We start from the raw sequence: 26,217 nt of genomic DNA, 5'->3' as shown, positions 1-26,217 counted from the left end.
ACCATCTTTTGTTGACAGTTCATCTGCCTTCCAATTCTCAATCTATTCCTGAAATCAAATGGATAGTATACAGAAACTGGCAGGAAGACTTTTAAGGACTCAATTTTGAAGCTTTGTCTCTAATCATTTAGCAAGAGCAATTTTCAAAGGCTTTTCATGCCTTCCTAGTAACATAAAACTCCTTAGCATTAAAAAAGGATTTTCTTGCTTTCTTTGTGAAAAGTTCTGAGAGAAAATAGCTCCAGAAAAACACATTGAGAAAAAGATACTCAAGATTTAAATCCTGGCAACAGTTACGCATTCTGAGCAATCAAGACTAGCATCTGGTAATGAATATTTCAGAATAACTGGTTATCAGAAGCATCTGAGTTCTACATGGGAAAGATGCCATTTATGGCTATGTGACGAACTGCTTCAATATAGATCAGAACCAGTATATTGGCTCTAAAAGCCACTAACCTCCAAACCACCAAGAGCTCTAAGATCATGACCAGATGAGAGAAATGCTTCTGAATAAGCCAAGTTGAGTGTCAAGCCAGCTGCTGCCAATAGGCTTTTCCTGGTAGTACTGAAAGCTACTACGAAACAAGAAGAAACTAATTAAGTTACTTTAGGATTTTCTACCTACTCCCCAGAGATGGGCTGTGCCCTGCTAAGCAAAACCAACATCAGAGAAGCAGAAAAGTACCAGAGGGGTAAACCTGAAAAGCAGAAAACAAAGGGGCATTTTTATTTCCGGAAAAAAAAACCAAAAACATAAATATAGGAAATTTGTCCAGCATCATTCTGGGTTCCAACAGCAGATGGAATTATGACACTGTCACCTCTCATTTGTACCTCTTTAAGGCTGGAGCCTTGCTGGAGTTTCCTGAAGTGACCACAATAGCTACTCCTAGACGCATTCGACCTAAATTCTATTACTAAGACATTGATATCAAAAGATTTTTTTAACCATATTGACAATATTTTCTAAAGGCAGGATATCATGTGTGCACAGATAGGAGTACATATTTATGGTTTAGTAGCATCCTATATGATGTATTTAAATTCTGTTACTGAGAACATGGAGAATATTCAAGTATCTTCATTTCTGGCTTTTAAGGGCACCTAAAAGATGGTTTGCAACCACACATTTGCTTTGCATGATAGATACCCACCCCATCAATATTTTTGTTAGGTTTATAGAAATTTAAAACCAGGAGCAAACATCTGTCAGACTATATTTTTGCTTTTTCATAAGTGCAACTTTTTAATAAAAATTTACATCTAGATAAACAATCTTCAGATTTTTGAAACTTTAATAAGATTTTAAAAACATCATGACTTTGAACTGAAAAACATACACATTTAGCACACAAATATTGTATTATGAATCAACTCCAACTCCATTTGAAAACATGTGAATCAAATTACAGTTTTAGAAGTTAGTAGTTCACATTTAAGCAAGTTAGCGCCTTGCTGAATTCAGCCTTTGTAAAAAAGAGACTTAGTGCATATTGTAATGGTACATTGTGTTTTTGTACCATTTTGTTGATTTTTTCACTTTATTAAACAATATTAAGTTCTTGAAAGTTGGTAGATAACGGCTAACTTCCTATGACGTGAAATTTCCAATGGCAACAGTTACATTTTGTAACAGAACACTTTCTATAGTTCTTTTCCTATCTTAAAATTTTAAAAGCAATCATTTGTAAGGATTGCATCAACATCAATTTAGCAGAGGAAGATCAAACTTTATTGAAACTGCTTGCATACAAAATATATTGCACTATAACCAAACAAATGTCAACATAAAATCCAATCTGTTGTCGCTAATATGTACAGAGAATATTGCCCAAGAGCAGTTACATTACAAGGTCATTCTACCTTGGTTAATTATCTACAGTATTTTAAACCAAACAGCTTACAGATGATGTGTGCAAGGTACCAATTTCTGTTTGCAAATACTATACATTCCCAGAATAAATAACTAGAAATCAACATTAATGTTTGGCAATACTTTTTAAAAGACTTTAATATTTGTGAAATCATGTGCAGTTTGTCGCCATTTTTATATGCTTATTTGTATGCAAGGAAAAGTAACAAAAATGAAAATTCAAAGAAACAAACTCACAAAATACATCAGAGGCAGAACTTCGGTTTGTACGGCTCTGTACAGATTCAGTGGTACCCCTACTCGGAGTTATTTTTTAAGAAAAATATAACATCTTAGAGTGAAGGTCCTTCACATATTTTTCCTCAGTAAATTTCATTCATTTTAAAATGAAAGACTCGAAAACAAAACCAAAACCCAACACATCCAAAAAAGGAAAAAAAATGTATTATTTGCTAACCAATCCTAGTCTGCTTTTCAATTCTGCTTAGACATCAGACCTTATATCTCAGAGTTTACAAAACATTTAACCTGCTTCCAATGTTTCTTAGACAAAGTACCTGTACTTCACAGGATTATTATGTGTACATGAAAATGACCTTCCTATCTCCCCAAAAATAAGCCTGAACTGAAAATATGAAAAACTTCACAAAACCTGGGGAGGACAAAATAAAAAAGGTTCTAAGTTAAAATTGGTCATCAGGCCAAAGAGCAGGCATATCCTACTAACTTTCGACCAGGAAGATTTGCTCCTAGCTGAAAACATTTTAGCCTCTCTCAAATGAAAAGATAGTTATTTCTTCTCCTGTCTATACAAAAAAATTACACATCCCTTTCAATAACACTATTTGTCAAACTTCAGTGCAACAAAACAAAAACAAAAACAAGTCCTATTCTTTATACTGCCTAACCTGATGTTTATGTAAGGAAAAAAATATGGAAAGCATGCATTCTTCTATAAAGTACTAATGTTTGACAGGGTTTGCTACATCTTTAACATTTAGTGTTTCCAACTTATCTTCCCTGAACTCTGCATCCAAATATAATATTCCTACCTGCCAAGATATAAAAAAGGCACAGATCATACAACTTTTTTTTTTTTGCTAATGAAAATGACAAATGTCACATCACACATATTTCACGGTCCACTAAAATACTGGAAAAGTGGACCAGAACATAAACTGACACAGGACATGAAATGACATAGCATTTCATAGAGACTCCTAAATGAGATTGAAAACAGAAGTCCAGTATGATTACCATAAATGCTATTTATTTAGAAAGACTGAAATGTACTGGTGAGTTATCACCCAATGCAGGAAAATGGTCCAAATAAATAAAGATTATCATTGCTTAGTACTTTAAAAAATAAAACTAAAATCCTGCCCTGAAGTGCTAAGTTTACTTAATAGCAATGTTTCAAATTTTAAGATCTTTTTGTGCAAATCTGAAAAATTGTTGCTTATGGCCAATACCAAAAAAATAAAATTCTTAGCAGAATTTGTGTTCATTTCATGCCCTGTGCCATCTTGCCTACTATTTGTCTTTGGCCTAACAAAGTTTTCTAATATGGAATAAGAATTACGGAAATGGTATAGGAAATATAACTTCGGAATTATGCAGTTTAGGGTACTCCATTCACGAGTGGTTGTTGACCATCCACGCTGTCTGGCTTTTCCTTCTTCTGGTTACGATCTTTACCCGTGCGCAGCCGATTACCTTCACTGGAGGTATTCTGTAATGTTTTAGTGTGGACACTCCTTTCATTATTGCAGTCAACTCTGATCTAAAACAAGTTATAGTTGTTATATATAGACCATATCCTACTGTAGTCTGTAAATGGCCTGACAAGAAAAATAAGTCTGAAGTGTAATTCCACATGTTCAAAAGGGAAATGCAGATGAGAACAGAAGAACTGCAAAAAATTAAGGTAAGGCAGGCTCTTTATTTAGTTTATGATTTTAAAACACTCTTCTTTAACTGGAGCATTTTGGTTATCTCATTGCATCCAAAGTTAGAGAAAAACTAGAAACATATAATTAAAATGAATTACTATTACTGAACACCCGAAGATACAATGCTATATTTATATTTTAGAGTACATAGCACAACATGAGTATGTGTGTATGCATGTGTAAAACATACCTCATGCTATGCTAATGTTAGAGTTAAAAAAGAATTCCAAAGATTGTGGAACCCAGAAGGAGACAAGCAAAACAATGTCTCCTTATTCTGTCTTTACCGGGATAAAAACTCAGCTATTACACTTATCAAACAGCCTTTAGTTCATACCTTTATATCTACCATAGGTATGATTAAGTTTCTCTACACTGAAAGCTCCCGTTGACTTACAGTAGAAAACTATGACTATTGCTTTCTAGTAGCAAGTACTTCAGTAAGGCAATTCAGATGATCCAACAACTTGAACTGTGAAGAACTGAAGGGTAGAGGGAAATCTGAAAATGATAATTTGTGGGAGGACTAGCATCCTAGAACAGTATAAGGATTAACATAATTTTAGAATAACATTCTAAGAGTTACAAAATATTTTAAGTGCCAATTCTGAACACTGCTAACAGAAGTCCAGATGCTATACAGAAGATAGACCCGTGGACCTAAAACAACTACAAATAGTTATGTGCTTCAAGTATATAAGCTAAAATCTTGTCCCAAATGGATTATTTCAAAGTGTGTTAAAATTTTAGGCCTGTGTTTTAAATGTTTGGTTGTCATGGGTGCTTTGTATTAATTTGCATACTTACACATAAAACAACCTTTTTATTTGGTATTCCATTAAAATTATAAATATGCATACTTTTAACCAATATGTTTATATTGCCAAGTACATGAAACTTGTCAGTTTAAGTGAGGAAGTACAAAACTAGTAGAGAAATAACCTGATGTCTTTGAAAAGTAAATTATAATAATATTTTGCCAAACTTTTATCCAGATCCAAGGCCTTTTCTATGCTATACCTTAGGAAAATGCCAAATTTACTTAGAGCTGCTATGAACTCTAAGGACTATTTTACCATAAAGTTCTTGTCTAAACATTTATCTCTCACTAATAATGGGTGTTGACTCTAAATGAATCAATAGTCAGAGGAAACTCTGACTATTGATATTAATAGTCAGAGCGAATTATTTTAGAAAATCTGCCACCAGGGTTGGAATATCACTCCACAACATGCTAGCTATGTGAATATGAGCAAAGGACTGTGGCTTCAGTTTCCTCATGTATAAAACAGAATAATAAAATGAATTATCTCACTGGGCTGTAAGACTGGATGAGACAAAACACAAAGGAGACATTTAGCAAAGATGCCCGATGTGCTTGGGGGTAATTTAAAAATTATTTAACAACTGGGTTTACCACTGACAATGACCATTTAAGAAGAGATCCTTAGAATAGACGGTCTTTGAATAAATGATTAATTCTGCAAGAAGACAAGCTGAACATTATAAACCTTATCTAATAACTATTAGTTGTGAGTAGAGTCAGCTTCCTCAAACTTTCCACTTGAGTAGAATACCTTAGTCTTGAAATTCAGGGGAGAAGGGGCCTACAGTACTCACTTATTGTCTCTTAGTACATTTCAGAATGTTCCTTTTCTTGGGGGTTTTGGGGTGCTCCTCAATGTGATATTAAAATCATAACGTGGCTGCCCAAGTCTTTCTAAATGCTGAGACTCCATCTTCTCTAGAGAAATCCTCTTACTTGTATACTTGTCACAAAGGATTAAGACTGCCCAAAATTTTAATATTGAAGGGAAAATACTTCACATGCCCCCAAATTTGAAATCTTTGAACACATTTAAAAAGAAAGTAAAATTCAAAACTCAAAACTGAAACTACTATATTCAAATAATTTATGGAAAGAGCCACATAAGTTTTACCTGAAGGGATCCATCAGCTGTTCTTCCTTTTGCCTCTCTTGGATTACGTGGGCGATTATCTGTTCGGGAGTGATCGTCGTTTCCTATAGGAGGATTTTCAAATGGTTCAATAGTTACTGATTCTAAAGTGCTTACTGGAAGTTCTAATATCACATCCTCTATGTAGACCAATCATAGAAACTAAAATGTAATTGATAGCCTAGTGATTCCAGTTACATAATGGTTAATTATCTAGTCTGTTACCAAAAAACAGAAGGTATTATACACAGCATAAACAGGTCAATCTCAGTTAACAATCAGATGCTTTTTCTTCAGAGTCCTTAATGAAGGTAAGTAGTTAACTAGTTATCAGTGTTTGTTCATATGTCCTACGTAAACTAGAACTAATATTCTGTTAATATACAAAGGAAAGGCTAATCGTTTCCTATGATCAACACAAAAAACGAGACAGGATCTTGACAATATTTCACTGCATCATCAAGGTGTTTCATGAAACTTCAGATGGCTGTTACAGTTCACCATTATTTCTCAATATTGAAAACCTCTTTACCTTTGAAGCCTCCGCCTCGTCCTCTTCCTCCCTGTCCTCTTCCTCCCCCTCCACGCCGTCGTCCATCTCCTCTGCGCAGAAAGCTCTCCCTCTCTTCCTCTGTTGGAGCTAATGACCAATCACTGAGTTCGTCTCTGTGGTCAGATTCTGTTTCAGAAGCATTTGATGCTTCAGAATTAGTTCCTATCGAGAGTTAAAAGTTATATACCATTGTCCGACTTTAAAAAAAAAAAGGTTAACAGAAGCTTCCAGAGACGTTTCAGGGGTAATCCAATACTCTTCCCAATTTAGAAGCCCACCAGAGTATCATCACCTTCCATTTTGTAAAACAAAGAATTGAATATTTGAAATGTTGGGCTTTGAAACATTTGAGGTAATTTTGGTTATAAACAGTTTGGGTTCTCAATTTTTAAGAAAGGTATTTTATTAGCTATCTAAGTTCAAACCTGAGTATGCCATATCTGTAAACAGCTGTTCTCCTTTAAACATCTGCTCTCTGGAGAAAAAGTTGTCTACAACAGTTCAGTGCAATACCTTAATGAATAAAAAATCTATAAAGAGAGCTTGTTATAAGATTTGGCCTGGGGACAGAGGAGAATGTACACATTTTGGTCATTTTTGAAAGGGCAGCAATGAAGGCCACCATGGCATCTGTCTCAGGGAAGGGTCTCTTGGGGGGGAGTCAGGGATTATCCCCAATAAAGGGGGATATGTTTGTCTGATGCTTGGCCCACAACCTTCCCTCCCACTCCCATTTAAATGACTGATCATTAATAAAGTAATACTTTGAAAACCTCGGTATGCTTGAGGGGTTAATAATGCAGGGGATGGGAGTGTGGGAAAAGAGCTCCATGGTGAAGTGAAATTCATTGGTAAAAAGAATGGAGTGTTGGGAGAGGGGTTAGGGGTTAGGTTCAAGGTTGGCCTTAGGAGTAGGAATCTCTCCCCGACTCCAGAATATCAACTCTACTACCTCTCTCTCTCTCTCTCTTCCTCTGTTGGAGCTAATGACCAATTATAGCTTCACCATTATAGCTTCATTCCTGTGGATCTTGAAGGCTTTTTCCATCTTAAAGAGTTCCTTTTTGAAATGCAAATATTTGTGAGATGGATTATACCTTACACCATCATTAGCAAGTAACATAGTAGATACACAGTTGAGCAAGAAAGACAGTAGGCACTGGTAGGTAGGGACTGGGTTCACTGAAAGGTACTGGGAGAGAAGATAGAAGCACGGACAGAAGAGCTGGGAAGGCAAAGAAAAACTTCGCCTACTTCTTGACTGTGCCTAGGGCTGACATTGGCCATGCCACTCAAAATCACCTTATGAGTCACAGGATGCAGACCCCTGATTTACACAGTCCATCCAGCAAGTATGACCAGCACATGCCTGACAAAAAATGAGCCACAGTACACAAATGAAAAAAGTTTTGGCTATACAGTAATAAAATCAGGAGAGGTCTTAAGTCATCAACACACAAGGGCTTAAGTGGATTTATCCCCAATCAGAACATGGACAGAACTCACAACTGCCCTGTTGAACTGTGTGTGTCATTATTAGGTTTTATTCTATGTCTCTTGAAACACAATTTGACCCACTGTGAATTGGAAACCATGTAGTGAGAAGTTGTTATAATGGGGTTCTAATGAATATTAGAGATTAGCAGCTATTAGGTCTAGGAACAGATAAAGTTACTGAGTAAAATGCTTAGTTTGTACCTGAAGTATATCCAGGACCGCGTCTGCCGTGCCCCCTATTTCTGTAAGGTCTACTACCTCGACCCATTCCTTGACCATCCTCAGTCACATAGCCTTTTTCCTTATCTGTACGATTTGGTGGTGGTCTAGAACTAGCTCCAATCTGTCGCAACTGCTCATCAATTTGTAATCTCTCCAAACGCAACTGGTCTACTTCCTATTTAAAATATACAAGATAACAGTAAAAATAATTTGACATTTTTCTTAATAATATCTTTCTCCTTTTTATCAGATAAAAAGTATACTGGAAATATTTCAATTTCAGTTCTAAATTTACAGAAAACACTGTTACACAAAATTAGCAGGAAATTGGTCTCCTTAAAAAAGAAAATTACTATAGATAACAGGTTATTGGTGTCCAGAATTAGAAATATAATAAAAATACTCAGCATTAAAATTAATACTGAATAAACTTGTTTGTTTGATTTGGCACAATTATCCAATTATTGCTAAGGCACAGATATGCTATTTTTGGGACTTCTTGATGATAGGATATTGAATAAAACAATATTAAAATATATGAATACAGATAAATGACATTTTTAAGTATAGCCAGCTAATCTCAAAATTCACACACTGTAAATTATCTTAATTAAAATAGATCTGCCAGTTAAGACCTCAATTTACAAAGCACTGAGTTTGGGACATCTTTTGCTTTAAAGAACATATACTATTTTTGGATGTGATTATACTGTTAGGAACAATTATTTTCCATGAAATGCTGATATTCTTTATATGAAAGGGGAAGAATAATTTAGTAGCTGAACAAAACAGTTCAGTCCTGCATTATGCCTTGAAAACCCCTTAAAGACTACAACCCTATTACGATAAATACAACAAACAGTATAAATTCAGTGATCAAAACACATAGCCGGGGTCTACTGACAGACCCTTATAAACAGTGCTTCCAATAAGCTATGGTCTGTCAAATCCAGATAAAACCTAGTTTAAAACCCTTGCCCTTCTGATCTACCCATGAATATCTCATTTACTGGTCACAGGGAATCAGAACCATAACTAAAGTAAGTACTGGGTGTCTCAGTCAAGTAGAAGTCATTGTTAGAGACTGTCTATATAAAAAGTCATTGGAGAAGTCCCTGAAAAGCTAAGTTCCTAGGATATGGAGTAGTATCTGGAAAAGAAAGGTCAGTTAAGGATCTAAGGTGAGTTTCACTTGGGCTCTAAACCACACAAGAGTAAAGGAGAGAATGCAGCTGAGTGAGTGGCTGCCTCCCAAGGTACAATAATAGCTCATGGAATGGATATACAGATCTTGCAAAACAGAATGGTATTCCAGGGTTATACCACTGGGGCAAAACAGTCACCTTTTGGTGAGAGATGCCAGGCCCAATCAAGGGAAGATCTGGTGATAGAATGGCAACAGGACAGCTGCTGGATAACCAACAAAATATGCAATTGTGAAGAATAAATCAAAAGATTTGAGAGAGAACATTAGTCAAAAGGACAAGGGATTTGATACAATCCAACCCTAACTGTCCAGGTCTTCATAATTGTTTAAGCTATGGAAAAAAAAACACATACAACAGATCACACACAAAACACACTGTTAATAACAAGAACAAGAACAACAACATAAAGCAAATCAAAAAGATATCCTACCCATGCAAACCTTGCTGGATGAAACCTTCCCATTTTAAATTATTAACTGATCATCATTAAGAATGAACAAATGCCCAGCTCCTGCACTTTTTCTTCCTTTTACTCTTATTTACATATAATTGTCCACTTTTTATTTAAGTCAGCAAAATAAATCTTATTAGGACCGTGCCAAAAAAAAGAAAAGTTGGATTACTTTTTAAAGACTATTTAGTATTAGCTGTGTTGTGATTTTGACAAAGATACAAAGAAGAAATTATAAAAATGAGACAGGTAAGAATCCATTTCATTAAATTATAGGATATTTTGGCCAAATGGAATTTCAAAAAGCATTTAGTTTAGGGAAGTAACTTGCCTAAAGTCATATAGCTACTTCTTAGCTAAAGAGAAACTAGAAGCCAATAGCTACATTGTCAATTCAGTGATCTTTCCACTATACCTTGTAGCCTCTTGGTTCCTACCTCCCAACTTATAATGTAGAGGCAGAACTATACAAACACTAACTAAAATGAGCAATTACAAGAAACACAAATAGTTTGTATTTTTAAAAACAGAATATAGAGAAAATATGAAGAGCAAACATTTAAACACAGTAGTTCATGAAATGCTGGAATTTCCTTGATAAATGACATAAAAGGGACAACAAAGGAGAGTGTTATAGACACAAAATTTAGCCTGGGAAAAAATCCACAAAAGCTAGAAAGGATCAATTGGATTAAACTGCTAGGTATAAGATTACCTAAATTTAGTGTAAGGGTTTAAGAGAAGAATAAACAGAATACAGGAATTTATTGAGAATGGGATATTAGTTCTTAAATTTACAATTTAAAAAGTAAGTTGTATTTTTAGAAGGAATATATTCAAGTTAAACAAATTAAGTATATTCTCTATTATCTCTTACAAGGCCATACATTGTTATGCTCAGGCTAGAATGAATCCAAACTGCTGAAAGATTTACTATAAGTTTTTATATTTTAGTGCAAAAGGATTGAAAGTTAATTTTTTCTTGTTCTCACAGCATGTTAACAATGTATATAGAGTTGAGGTTTAATACAAATTAACAGTACTTTCCAGAAAAATACAATTTTTTCCTGTCCTCACCTTTAAGTAGTTCAAGTGATAATCCAAAAGAACAGTTGCATTAGCTATGCTATCCTTTGTTCCCACAAAAACAAATGGTACCATGCCCTGAAAAAGAAATTGCAGCAATGAGTGTATAAAACTCGTGATGATTGCTCCGAAAAAATATAAGGAATTACTAAATTACTAACACAGGGTCTGGTGAACAACAAGTACAGAAATATTTGTTGAAAATACAAATCAATATATGAAACCAAAAGTAGTTGATATATTTTACTCATCTACTTTGAGTAAGAACAGATCAATATAGCAACTATTAAATGTTGGCAAAATCACAGTTATAATTCAAACTTATGCAAACTTTAACATAAGCAGCATAAACAAAATGAATTCTTTGAAATGTTCTAATTCATTTACTACAAATTTTATTAAATCAGGTTCTTTAAGAAAACAATACAAAACTAGATATCAGGGATTCAACTAAAAAATAAAACTAAATTTTGCTAAGGAATAAACAGAGTACAAGCAAAAAAGGAAGAAAAAGAATTAGGATATTGAAAAATGCACTGACAAATTAAGCTGTGAGACCAAAAAAATCTAGGTACACACATGACCATAACAGTAAGACCATAGTACATTTTGATAACATGTTCTGAAAATTTTAGAAGGCTGAATTATAGAGAAAATTTGATTTTCTCTCTATAGATACCACTTTGATATTTATTAAATAAAATCATTAGCAGTTCCTTAGTTGTAGCATAGTTAAAACCATAGTTTACATGTCATTATATGCCATCTGTCATTTACTATTATATGAAAGTATTTCTGTGGGCTAATAGTCTTCAAAATAATCAGTTTTAGTCTGCAAATTATTCCTTGCTAATGTAGATACTATAATGAAAGATTTAACACCCCCCCACCCCCCTGTGTATCTGGAAATTTTTGTTGCTTTCAATTTTGTAATGTTATAAAAATGATTGACATTAGCAACTTTCTAAATGTACATTTTCCTTATTTTGTATTAGATTTATAGACTATTTCCAGGGGGTCATACAATGAGAATAAAGTACATGAACTTTCTTATATTTGAAAAATATTGATAAAATGTTCTTGTACTGTTACATGTATTGAAACTATCATCAACAACATGAGAAAGAATGTTCCACTGTATTCTCCCTTTGCTTTCCTTTCTAGGTTGATTGGATGGGTGAAAATTCACAATTCCTTTTAATGCCTTCCTTAAATTATTAGTGAAAGTTATAATTTTTGCATACTTTATTCATCTGACTCATCACTATAAATGACAAAATAAACTCTCATCACAAGCAATAGGAAAGCCTAGGGAAGATTTGCAAAGAGCAGGCAATTATACATTCAAAATTGAGAATATTTCAATATTTTGCTATTGAATATATATGGTTACTGATCTCTAGAAATGATTAAAGGGAAAGTATTATGGTAGTTTTGATGTGGATATAACTCCTAGGCAAAGTTAAAAGGTGTGAGAAGTCAAGAGGTTGTCCCTTGTGCAAAGTATTGGTCTTTCATAAAGAACATTCATTTGATAATGACTAATGTTGGGATGATTTTACCTGCGTGTATTCAGTAGACAGCATCTGAAAGGTATGAATAGGCTGGGACAGGTTTTTTTCCCTGTACATACATATGGAGAACAAAACTGAACAATTACAAAACACTGCTTTCAGACTGACGTTCATCTAGTAGGCAGTGCTGCCTCCTGGGTAGCACTGACCACCTAAAAAGGTGCCAATGAAAACCCCTGTATTTCATATTGATTTGTTTTTGCATCATGTAATATGTGAAGTATGCAATGATCAGGTCCTATAAATCAGAATTCTTTTCTCAAAAACATCATTTTGGTTGCTGTGTTTTCTAAAATCCCATGCAAGAGAGTGCTATACCCTTCCCAAACAATCAACAAAACAAGCTTTAAAATTCTGTTATGGATTTGGTCAGATTGATCTTGATGAAAATCATTTGAAAATATTTTTGTCTTACACCATGTTCAAATTGTTGAACTAACCAAAGGCCACTCTAATTTAAGCACCTTTCCAGAGGACCTAAGTAAATTAAAAGAAAAAGTAAAGTATAGAATGGGGAACTTCAATAGAGATACCAGGAAAATGTGATCCCTTTTTCTAGTATGAGAACTAGGCTGCCCAACAGAGAATATCCAACCCACTTGCAGTTACAGTTCTATGTAAAAATGACATTTGGAATTTTAATCTCTTCTGAGTTGTAACATCTTTTCCAAAAACAGCTCTCCTAGGCCAGGTAGGGGACGCTCTCCTCAGGATCTTACAGTGGGTTGAGGAGATCAACAAGTAAACATATAAAAGTGCTATGCTCTGGATGAACAGAAAGAAGCACAAAGGGAAAGGTTCTTGATGCAGTGAGGGATGGGGGAACCTGAAGCATGTACACAAGGAAAGCAATGAGTAAGGTCAAAATGAGGTGGCAAATGGAGGAGAATGAGTGAGTGCTCCAGGCAGTGTAAGCCCATAAAAAGTTTTCTACTGCATACATCTAGAAGCAAAAGAGTATGGTAATGTTCAGAGAATTCCAAGTATTTCAGTATGACTCAAGCTTCCCTAGAGTGCAAGGGAAAAGAATGGTGACAGATGACACTGGATAAGTAACTGGGAAAGGCCTTATAATTGGCATGAAGGCCCTGAGCTCTGTCTGCAGGAAAATGAATCCACATTCCCATGAACAATCCTCCACCAGCCCCCAACCAAGATGATCATTTGTAGTCTTTTTTAGCAAGGGGAATAAATATTACACTATAAACCTAAAATGTGTTTTTCAAGGAATGTCTTCCTATTTGCCAAACCTTGAGTTCAGGTTTCCCTGCTACAACTGATCAAACCACTAACAACTAAAGTATAAGGACTACAAGTGATATTATAAACCACAGCACATTTTGAGCTTCAACATCTGCAAACTTTAAGGAGATATAGCATGGAAAAAATGAAGTCCAGCCTCAAAAGAAAAATGCAACCCTGCTACATTTATGGTGTTAAGATTTGTTGCTGTGAATAAACATAAAAGTATGAATTACTTTGCTTTGTAGTATCTCATCAGCTTACTAGCAGATCTAAAAAAATAGAAAATGAGTAGTCCATAAGTCTAAGCAGAGAAACACACAAAACACCAATAATGACATCTGAATCAAAGAAATTACTTTTAGTGTTTTTCAAATTGAAAAAATAATTCTTACCCTCTGGACTTTTGTACTGTTTGGTTGAGTAAAATGGGTGCTGTTTTCCTTATATCTAAATGTTTTTTTCTTCAGAGGGATTAGGTCCAACCCTTGAATTATTGGAAGGTAGGGAATTTGGTGGCATAATTTCCTTGAAACAAACACAAAACACAAAAGATATAAAGAACCATTTTGTAGACTTTGTTAACTCCATGATTGTATAAATGATTATTTTTTAAGAATGTAACTTATAAATGGTTTTGGTATATCATAGTACAAAATACAAAGTATATGCAGTAAAAAACCCCCAAAAGATTTAACTAAAAGAACCTTTTACAAAAAGTGGGTAGAAGATAAGGGAAAAATGACATTTTGAAGTGACAGTTCTTAAAGAGTACTATTGCACAGAAGGGCACAAACTCATTTCCCTCAACCCATACAAACACTTCAAAGGTTGCTACCAAAAAGCATATATTCGGGAAGATAAAATGAAGGTTATAAAATTTAAAGATGAGAATACTGAGGAATCAATACTATGTCCAGAAAAACCATAAAGTGCACAGAATAAACACAGCTATCACATAATCCTGAAAAACTAAAGAAGTCAAAGGTGGAAAGCCTGAAAATCCAACCAGCATCCCACTTTTGTTTTGGCCAACAACATTAACATTTGAAAGTGCTTCACAAAGCATTTTCACACGTTATCTCATTAAGTTGTCATTAATGCCAAACACAATGATGTATGTTTCATATTAGAAAATTTGTGACCAACCGTTTCGAAGATCAGGACATGAGATTTACATAGGTTAAAGTGACAAATCTGAAGTCACAGCATTAGAGAATGATAGAAGTCATCATTTATAACTATTAGCTATATCAGGCATGCTGGATTACTAAAATATCTATAGTCGCATTATACATATGTTACATAGGGGTCTAAGTTACTAAGTTAAATAAAAAATAGAAGTCTTTTACTTTTCTTAGACAAACCAGAAACATGAAGTATTACATACCTCTTCCTGTGGGACATTTTTCTCATTTTCAGCCTCAATTCTCACCCTCACAACTCCTGACTTGTCCACAATCTCCTGAATCAGTTTTCCATTTTTTCCTATTACTTTACCTAAGAATGAAATGAATAATTCATGTTTGGTTTTAAAAACACATACCTTAGTCCCTGTGAACACACACTCCTGTAAATCATCTTACACATTTACGTACACACACACACACACACACACACACACACACACACACAAATTATAAGATTCAAAACAGAGACCCCTGCCATGACAGTTAAATTAGTCTTCTCCTTGATTGGATCATCATACTTAAACTCCTTTGGTCAGGTACCACAGTTGATTAAGATTTGTGAACTGATTGGGTCATTTCGAATTTCTAAGAAAGTTCAAATATAGTCTATTACTTTGCATAAGAGGGTAGGTACAATTTAAACTTGCTGGTAGTGTGGTGCCAAAGTTCTACAAAGGAATTAAGGAAGAGGATAATAGTCAATATATATGCTCAATTCACAATTTCAATTCTTATTTATATGTGATTTAAATCTTCTTTCTGCATGATATTTTTAGAGTCATGTATGGCACATTTGTAAAACATACTCTAAGTTTAAAAATGGCTTATGCAGGTATACACAGATCTAAAAGGAATACAACCTCTCACACCAAACTGCTGACAAAATATTATTCCTATGTAGTAGTCAAAAATCATAGAATAAAAGATTAAGAAAACACAATGAAAATCACAATGAAAAGGCAAAGTTTAAAACCAGCGTAAATACTCTTTGCTAAAAAACAAAGAGTCCAAGTAAAAGTAATAAGTAGGCACTTGATTTTTTCCCTTACTTTATAAACTTCAGCCATATACATCACTGGGACATGACTGCTTTCAGAGCCATCATCACACATTAGTATAAAGCAAGACATTACAATATAATAATGACTACTTCTAGAAATCTATATGCGAGCTGTATCTTATTTCAAGGGCTCAGCCAGGGTATCCATCATGTGCTTGCCCCACTACCTCCTCTGAGGCAGAACTGAGGGAAAAAAAAGTAAGCCAAAATTTGTTTTGAGCCAATTCTAGGTAAGAACCCAGTAAAGACGTCCTCACAGAAGGATCCTGTGGCTCTTGTATTAGAGCACAGCTTTGACACTCTTGTTGTGTGTAGCTATCTCACACCCCCATGAGTTCTTATGTCTAGTCAGTGGTCAGGAAACAGAACGGATGCCATTAAATTAGGACACCTGATCTAGGATCTTTTGACAATTACTTCTGTTCTTAATTATATGAAAAGGAGAAGATTGGGGACTGTGAAGCTACCTGGATGGATTTTCCCATAGTTTGTTTTGTTTAGGTACTAAGAATTGAATTCAGGAATGCTCTACCACTATATCCCCAGTCCTTTTTATTTTTATTTTTTAAAAATTTTCAGACAGGGTCTTTTTAACTTGTTGAAGCTGGCCTTGAATTTGCAATCCTCCTGCCTTAGCCTTCGGAATCACTGGTATAACAGGTTGTGCCATTACACTCAGCCCACAGCTCTTTTTATTTATAATACTTTTATTTTCATGAATGCTGGTTTTAATAAAAGTCTAAATGAGTTAGCAAAAATAAATGAGATTTTTAGCATGTTTCTATTAAGATACTATCTTGACTATCCGAAGTATTGTAGGAGTTAAATATAGTTAGCTGAATAATTAAACAAATTCATCGTCAAAGCAAGTGAAGAACAAATTTTAAGAAAAGGAAATCATTATACACACCAAAGAGAGTTTCGGAAAAACATCATAAATCATATTGTGATACTCTAACAAAACTCTGTAATATTGATTATGACATCTCCCTAGAGACTTGCCTTGCCAAATCTTATATAAAAATGCTTTCTGAAAGTCCCTAACATTCCCAATTTTGTAGTAGACCTCTCAAAAACAGAATACTCTCACTTTACTAAATAGAAACACAACACAACAAAACACAATGATTTACTTCAGAAGGCTTTCTGGTAAAATGTCCTTTCAGAGATCCTCTTCTTTCCAGTTATGACTATAGGTAAGAGCTACTTTTATTATCTAATAATAAATTATTTAATTCAATATTACACAATTATTTTTAAACTCAACAGACAATTGACTACAATTCTGCTCTACTGAATTGACTACAATTCTGCTCTACTGAAATGGGACTGTTTTGAATAAGGTAAAGGAAAATGAACTGAGTTCACAACTATGCCCAGAATTGTACTAGGTACTTTATATTTACACATATAAACAATTCTGTAAGGTGGATACTTCTATCACATTTGTTTGATAGGTGAGGAGAGAAGACTCAAGGAGGCTAATGACTAAAATCTAGATCCAATCCCCATGCCCAAGCACCTTCCCCTACCATCATGCCATCTCTAAAACGATGTTTCATGAGACACATATGCATCCATCAATTTGATAATTTTTAAAAAACCCTCCTGGCTATATTTTCATAAGAATTCCTAAATTTACAATAATATTTCTTATTTAAAATTGTATGTACTTGCTTGACAAGCTATAAAGAAGAAAATAAATATCATTTATAATCCCACCATCCTGAAATAATCACTTCAACCTGTGCTATACATACATTTTCTACACAACTGGTATTTGAGTTACCTCAATAATATTACACAGTCATGTTCTTTAGTTGTCTGTAGTATACAACTGAGCTATTAATTCTGCATTATTTCACTAGTATTTGTACTTTATCTTCAAGCTGATTTTCTGTGGGAGAAAAATACCATTACTAGTGTTTTTTAATGACACTATAAGATGTTAATGATTCTATGCTGACAAAAAGCAGCTATATAGTTCTGAAACTATATACACAAAATGCATAAGTTCTTCTTTCCTTCTTTTAACTTTCCCAAAAATTTGCATCACTTTTTAACATCAGTCATGATTTCAAGTTTAAAAGAGTAAACGCACAGGTAATAGGTTGCAATCTTACTTACAAATTAAAAGCATATTTAATTTTCTTGATAGAATTACACCTGGTTTTGATATGTTGTACTAAAGGTACCTGCATCATTTGGGAGGGTTTGGTGAAATGTTCTTAGATATTTGCTGACACTAATGATGGTGATGGTCATGGAACAGTATTCAAGTCAAAATAAGAAGTTACCACTGACTTTGCAGAAAGTCCCAGAGACATACAGTTACTTCTAGCTTAAAATGTACTAGATTTAAGTAACCTGCATTCAATTATCAACTTGAGATAATTAAAATTAATGCTATCATTTTATAGCCCCCTTAGGGAAATCAAATACCAATTTACTCCAAATTATAAAGATCCCAACTATCATTCCTTTTGAAAAAGCCAGTCAATTTTAAGATAGAGAAACTATACAGTGAGGAACCTGGGTTTTAACTACCTAAGTGATCTCCTTTGCAAATATTCTGAAAATGTAATCTGAGTATCATACCCAGTCAACACTTTCTCAACATGGTAGCAACAGACTGTATTTTAAAGATTACAACTCAATTAAATGATACCCTCGAGTGAGGAAAAACTGGATTCTATTGGTATAAAAATTGTTTACCTGAATTTAGGTTTTGTGGTGCATGTAAATGGTTATTTCTGACTCACCTACTAAGTTTCTTGGAACTTGTATGACATCTTCAGCAAATTCAAGAAAGCTTCTAGCCTTTTTCACTGCATCCTGATCCTAATAAAAAGGGGGACAGTTTCAAGACAAAAAGATCAGTCAGCAGCAATACTGATTTAGGGCAGGGGGCTATTTAGTAAATTGTTTACCTCTCCATAAATATGAAATGTGCAGGTATCTTCATCTAGATCAATAGCAGTGACCCCAGGTACTTTTCTAGCTTGCTGAATATTAGCACCATGAGTACCAATAGCTAGACCCATCAGATCTTCTCGTACAATAAACTGTTCATGAAACCTTGAGGCAAGCTGCCTTGAACTCTGAAGAGAAATACACATCTGATGAATATGCTTTATCAACTATTAAGACAACTGTATTTAGGTCAGCCATGTAAATTATCTTGACCCTGTATACCAGGGGCCTATAAATTAGTTTCAGTTGAAAACTAATTTTAGAAAAGATGTCCCACAGCATAAGTACTTTTTAGGTTATTACTGAAGGTCTATGCTATTTGGTATTTTGTTAATAGGAAAGAGCTTGTTGACAATTTTCCAAGGTAACTTTTGAAAACCTATTTGTAAGGCTCCCTTAGTTAACCAATACCAACAAATTCAGTAATTAAGAAGCAGATCAAACGTTCCCAAATAAACACCAGCTCACTGGATCTGACAGACTCAATATTGTTTAAGCAAAACCACTGAAAATGATATCTCTGTAGAAAATTTTATTTCATTTTTATTAAAGGATATTTTTTTCTGGAAATAGTGCCTTTTTATAACTTATCACTATGTACTATAGTCTAAATATCCTTCTGTTTAAATGATGACATCAAAAGAACACACTCCCTCTTCCCCAAACCTAAGAAAAGGAACTTTAAGACTTGCTGATACAGAAGTTAAATTGAATGATTACAGCATGCCAAAGACTTAAAACTTATGTACGCATCTGAAACCTAAAATGAGAGCAGAGTCTGTAAGACCTTGTGATCTGGATCCACAAGTATAATGAGCTCTTTCAAATATTCAGTAATGACAAAACTAAATTACACTGATACCCCAAACTTGTGGATAATCACTGTGTTTTAAATAGCATATAAAATTTTAATGTTTAGTTCTAGCATGCCATTAATGCAAACCAAATGTATTAGTGGCTCATGTTGAAAATGGGAATTTCTTATAGGGATATGTGAATCTCTTTAATATTAGTAGTGAAGAAAGACAGGCATGCACACTAGTTTCTCATTATTCAACACACCTGATAATTTGAATGAATATACCTAATGTAAATAATTTTGTAAGTGCAATTTCCATTTTTTAGATTAGAGTAGTAATAAAATTCATTAAGTATTCCTAGGACTTTCCAAGAAGTCATGCTTTTTGAGTCCTGGTTCATTAACTTGGTTCATTGATGATTCACTGACAAATGGTAAGCCAAAGACATGGTAATAGAGCATTTAAGAAGAATTAGATGTTTAAGAAGAGGCATATGAGTGTATTTTATAATACTCACAATGAAAGTAAGGAAGCTGCTCTGGCCTATAAGTTATAAGACAATCACTAAAGAAACCACAAAATTGTGAACACAGGCACATCAAGAAAGAATGAGAGAAAAAAACAGAACAAAAAACAACCAATCAAACAGACCTCCATGGCCATAAGGAAAAGAGTCAAATTTTCCTCTTTTAAGAGTTCAGTAATCACACATCAAGTTGGAATGTGGCAAATTTCATAGCATTTTAAAGAATATAGCCTTGACTACCTTCTCTCTAAAAATGCAGTTTGGAACTTCTTTTTTTAACTATTTCAACTGATGCTTTCCCCCTGATGAAATGAATAATGATAAGGAACTCTGGATTTTGACAGTAATCTACTTGAGTTGACATATTGAACCATAATCCATTTAGTTTCTATGGTAATGGATGGAAATACTAGATAGTTATCAATGAAAATAAATGTATGATGATGGAAATTATAGGAGGATTAATAAAAGTAGATAAAATGCACCTTAAGAGACGAAAGAGTAAGTTAGGGAAATAGCCTCTGGCAGGAATCTGAAGACAGGAGTTTTAAAGAGTGACAACCAATTAGAATGAAGAAGTTCTATACCCTTTTAAACAGAGATAAACATACATAATGAAAGGAATATGATTAGATATTTTAATACTCTCTAGTACTTTAATGATAATATGTTATATGGAAGAAGCATTACCTCATTTTATTAGCAGCTTTGACAAACTTTATAGTAAAAATGAATTGACCAGAAGTCCCATCAAATACATGAACTGCTTAATTTCGAATCCTCAGGCAAGAAAACTTTACTATGATTATGAATTTGTACAATTTAATTTTCTAAGCTACATGGAATTATTAAGAAAAAGTAAATGAATGATAAGCTGCCCATATTCAAGTTTTAGAACTGTATAGTTAATTCTAGGTAGCCTTAACAAGCAGTGCTAGGGAAAGTGACATACCTCCAGCTGCTTACTAGCTTCTTCATTTCTCAGTATCAGAGACAACTTAGTGCGCAGACTTCGAAAGTGCATGTCAATCAACATATGTGCTCGCTTTGAAGTGACTTCATTGATGGACTAAATAATTTAAGTTAACAACGTTATTATCAAAGCAAATTGCCCAAATGAAACAAACCAAAAATAGACAACTTGAAAACACTCACCAAAATAACAAGCTGATAATTTTCTGGATCGTAAGTTACAGAGAAGGCACCAACTGCCTTTTTAAAGTCCTTATGTGCCGATTCTTTGGCACACCTAGAAATAAAAAGAAAACCATTGTTGAGAAATTACCAACTACTGGCAAAAATATATTCAGACACAGATTTACACTTAGAAGAATCATGGATTCATATTAAATTTCATTTATGCAAAATACATTATGCCCATTTAAAAAGGTTAGGTCTGGGCTGGGGAGATAGCTCAGTTGGTAGAGTGCTTGCCTTGCAAGCATAAGGCCCTGGGTTCAATCCCCAGCACTACAAAAAAAAAAAAAAAAAGAAAGAAAAAGAAAAAAAAAAGGTTAGGTCCTTTGTTGTATATTTTTGAAATAGTCAAATCAAGCACTTGATTTTTATAAAGAAAGGGAAAAAGAAATAGTTGTGCTCTACAGGGATTACTTGTGGGTTTAGATTACAAAGGAAACATATTTAGGGGAATCACTCTCCTCTGCAGGCTTCCCAAATTTGGTTACTTTATAAGTTAGTAGACTCTTTGAGTCAATATTTGAAAACTTATAGGAATAGTTACTGGGTATCTAATTTTGTTTTGTTTTTTCCTTCAAAATAGCTGACCAACTTGAAGGAAAGAATAAGTATGAATGAGAAGACAGAAAAATTTACATATATACACAACCTATAGGATAAAAAAGGATTTCTATGTATTCTGACCTGCAATTTATCTGAGTTGTAGTACATCCAAATCAGATTTACTATATCCCCTTGATGAAATTTTTAAAAAGAATCCCTTATCTAAAGTCTTTTGTCATCACTTTACATCAAAGATTATAAAGATCATTTCAATCTTCTTTAACCCTGATTAGTGCACGTTTCAAAATATTTTAGCTAAAAGGGAAAAATCTGGAGAAACTTTTGTAGTCTAGAATTTGACTTGACAAAATTATCTCTTTTTATCAGTTCTGAAATCTTAAAATCCACAAAATGTTAAGTTTATTTTACAAAACATGTACATTAATAATGTATCTAGTCAACTAAATTTACACAGGCACCAAATCTGGCTGTGATTATATAATAACTAGGAAAAGCTAAATAAGTTTTTTCCCATTACTTTTTAAACCAAACCATTTTTTGCCAAAGCTCATTGAATTTAAAACTGACTTGTACTATTTCAAAGTTTATATTCTTTTAAATTCACTGTGCATCATCTGTATGTTCTCAGCATTTCTTGTGTACAAACTTACATTTGTCTTAAGTCTTCTGGCACCTCAAGTTTGATCTTATGAAAAGTATCTTTTGTAGCAGGTTTGTTTGGATTAACCGATCGTAGACGCTCAATCGTGACAATTTCATTGTATGTAGCATCACATGCTGCATATTCTATCACATAAAACTGAGAAATAAATAAAATCATTCCTGCTCACAGTTTTATAGCTTTTAAATCAAGAGTAAAACCTATACCTACTGGATTATTTTCAAAATAAATTGTTTACAGGAAAAAAATCAGTCAACTAAAACATATGAAATATACTGAACATATGGTGAAAACATTTTAGGAAAGTGACTCAAATTTGATATTAATTCAAACAGAAATCCCAACTTAAATGCAGTGTCTAGGTTTACAGAAGGCAACAGTATAAGAAAAAAATTTAAATATGCATTTTCCTACCTCACCCTTTATCATCCTCACTTTAGCTAACCACCAACAGCAAGGCTCTTTTTCATTTGCTCTGGAATAAACCTACACAAAAATTGCAACACAGAATATTTATGATTAACATAATATAAAAACTTATACATCATTAGACATTGAGGAAATTTTCTTAAAATGCCCCTGTCTTTCAAATCATATACCATATGCTTTCAAATTATAGCCCTGTCTCTACCCTGAGTTAGACAAAGACACATAATCAGAAACTACCTAAGATTGCCTGGGAGCTCCCTGTTAAAAACAGTTTACTTACTTCTCTGTTCTACTTCAATAATACTCAGTACTATGAACATGCATGCTTAAGAAAGGATGATTGTTCATAAACATGGGCACTTTCCTTAGCTTCTTAGTAAACTACAAAAATGTGTCTAAAATGTACAAACTTGTTTTGTTTTACTCAAATAATTAATAAACTAATCAGAAGTTACTGACACTGGTCTACTGCCTCGTTACTAAAGGGGTAAGATCACCGACCAACCAACCACTCAGTCCACTAGGGATACCACCCTGGCTTTCTTGCTTCCTGGGGACTAAAGGGACAGATCCTTGGTTACTGTTGGGCTGCCTCCTTTCCACTAAAAAGGACAAATCCATGCTGGCAATCTTCTGGATATCACATTCCTGCTCTCTCACATACTGTGGACCAATTCTTCTAACCGATCTCTGGTGATCACTTCAAAGTTCACTTACGATGTGCTGCATGGAACCTTTTGTGAAGACACTTGCAAATCATAGTTAATAGGAAAAGAAACAATACAATATATATGTTGATAGATAGAAGTACTCAGAAGCAGAAAGTAGAAGCATGGAGGACAAGAGGTGTAGAGAGGAGAGGCCCAGTGAGGAGAGAAGGGTACCGAATCTAAGGTTGACAAGTGGTCCAAAGGCTCAAACTTGTCTCCCTTTTACAACTAAAGTTAATGGTTATACAACTTAACGTACCTTTCCTTCTGGCCTCCACTGCTCTCTAGACTCTGCTCTAGCCAAAGAAATAACCTGAACTGTTATGTAATACAGTGAGGTTATCCTAGCAACAGCATCTCAATGATTTCCACATGTCATGTGACTACAGAGAAAAACAAAAAGGTCCGCTTTACCTCTCCAGTAAACACTATTATGAGTACTACTGATATAGACAGACCAAAAGACTTGTCCCTTGCTTTCGGAGAGTTTGCAGTCTTCTGGATAAGTATACAGCAAAAGGTCTTGAAATATAGATAACATTTCTGTTCCTTATTAGGATCCCTTGCAAAACCAAGTCCCACTGCTTACACCTAGTAGGTATTTGGAACATGTTTGTTCAGTAAATAATATTTTATTTCCATTTTTAAATTACAGAGAACAATACAGACCTGGACATTGAGACCTTCCCTAACTACTATCTAAAGGAGCACTCCTGCCCCTATATTACCTTCCATCTTGATTTTTTTTTCCTTCATGACTTTCACTTGCCATGATATTAGCTATCCTCACTAGAATGTGACCTTATCAAAGGCAGGAGAGACTGTCCTGTTTTGTTGCACCTCTGGTACCTAGAGCAGAAAATAAGAATTCAAGGACCTAGTACCATTTTGTCTTACTTCTACATATGTGTATTTACTTGCTTTCTTCACATTTTAAATATACACAAAGTTACAATTATGAATAAGGTATTATGCTAATTGTTGAGAAAAAAGAGAAGCAGCTCACAATGAAATATGAAGGGATAGGAAGGAGAGGGATGATACTATACAAATTAACACAAAGGAGATTATAAGTGCCTTAAATACAAAACCAATTTCCAATCAACAGAAAATCACAAACTACAAATCTGATAATGTGCTAAATCTCCATAGAAAAGTTTGGTCAAATAGCTCAATGGCAGATGACCAGGTTGTTCACAGTATATTCTATTAAAAAGAGATTTTATCCATATATGTCAACTGAAAGCTGCAGGTTTTAAAAAATACACCAGGAAAATTCACTGCTAGAGAAATAAATTTCAGGTCATGGCTCTATTAAATAGAATGATCTGTTTTCTTTGTAAAATAAATTTTCCTAATCCATTTTGCTTAAAATGGGGACATACTTATAAACAATATATTATTCAAATAAAAATTCATATAAAGGAAAGGGAAGAGTACTAAGGGGCAAAAACTTGGGGAAATGACTTTTAAAGATATTCACTGAGATGGGGTGGAGATAATGGGTCAGTGCTAGAGCACTGACCTAGCATGTGTGAAGCCTTGAGTTCAATCTCCAGTACCTAAAAAAAGATATTCCTTGAGTCCTGCTGAAATAGACAAGACAACCTTAAACATTGTAATAATTAATCATACATCACTTAAAACCATTATTAAGATGGGCCAGTCAAAAGCACATATCCATCTCAGTAATGAAAATCAAGGCAGCTTAAATAGTGCTAAAAGCAAAGTAGAGGCAGATAAATATAAAGCCAAAGAAAATTAAATACACAACTCCTTCTGTACTTAATGTTATGGCAGGGGGGACTCACCTCAACTTCATCACTTTCATTTATATCTTTATTATAACCTACAGGTGGTGGGAATCTCACATCATGGAATGGAATCTGTCTCTCTGGCTGCCAGCTGCAAATAAGCAAATACGTAATTATTTAACATGCTCTTGGTGTTTAAATGTAACAGTGAACTCACTGCCATTAACTTTGGGTTAAGTGTAACCCTCTTTTTCTAGTTTAAAGAAGCAAATACTTTAAAAATGGCCAATCTTTGCTGAGTGGAACATAATGGCAATATAGACACATTTCAACAAAGTCTGCATGCAGCATAGCAGCCTTGTACTTCCACTTGGAATATTTCTCTAAACACAGTAGATCAACAATGGATTTTCAAAAACATCTTTCTTCAATAATTTCAACTACTATAAGTTTTAAATATTAAGGCCATAACAATTTCCTCTGATGCTTAAATTAAATGTTAGTATCAATAACTGTTAGTAATATCATCAACATACTTGTACTTGCAAAGGAATTTTAACCACATTCCAATAATCAAAGAAACTGCCCTCTAATTCCCAAGCAAATGGGGCAGTCAGCACATTAGCAATTCACAACTCACTTTTCCCCCTTTAAATTTTAGATCCCACGAGGCGGTCAATTCCATGGGTAGCTGGCTGCTGATCAGAATGACGTATCAGCATGCACTGGGTTGG

The 26,217-nt window shown here is 34.1% G+C and overlaps 1 protein-coding gene across 1 annotated transcript in view; it reads right to left on the bottom strand.

Moving 5' to 3' along the window:
• Nucleotides 1–2,901: 2,901 nt before the first annotated feature.
• The window catches only part of Fmr1 (fragile X messenger ribonucleoprotein 1), a 35,939-nt gene continuing 12,623 nt past the window's right edge, over nucleotides 2,902–26,217 (bottom strand). The window contains 15 exon segments of the mRNA XM_047535766.1: nucleotides 2,902–3,659; nucleotides 5,769–5,851; nucleotides 6,319–6,501; nucleotides 8,038–8,233; nucleotides 10,795–10,881; nucleotides 14,015–14,065; nucleotides 14,067–14,147; nucleotides 15,010–15,119; nucleotides 18,632–18,710; nucleotides 18,800–18,970; nucleotides 21,121–21,237; nucleotides 21,324–21,417; nucleotides 22,580–22,728; nucleotides 23,005–23,076; nucleotides 25,541–25,634. Coding sequence (XP_047391722.1) covers nucleotides 3,498–3,659; nucleotides 5,769–5,851; nucleotides 6,319–6,501; nucleotides 8,038–8,233; nucleotides 10,795–10,881; nucleotides 14,015–14,065; nucleotides 14,067–14,147; nucleotides 15,010–15,119; nucleotides 18,632–18,710; nucleotides 18,800–18,970; nucleotides 21,121–21,237; nucleotides 21,324–21,417; nucleotides 22,580–22,728; nucleotides 23,005–23,076; nucleotides 25,541–25,634 — 1,729 coding nt within the window. The 3' untranslated portion in view covers nucleotides 2,902–3,497.

This window comes from Sciurus carolinensis, chromosome X (genome assembly GCF_902686445.1).
Source record: "Sciurus carolinensis chromosome X, mSciCar1.2, whole genome shotgun sequence".
Lineage (NCBI taxonomy): Eukaryota > Metazoa > Chordata > Mammalia > Rodentia > Sciuridae > Sciurus > Sciurus carolinensis.
Note: the sequence above shows the minus strand (reverse complement) of the source record. Positions and strands in the feature narration are given on the sequence as shown.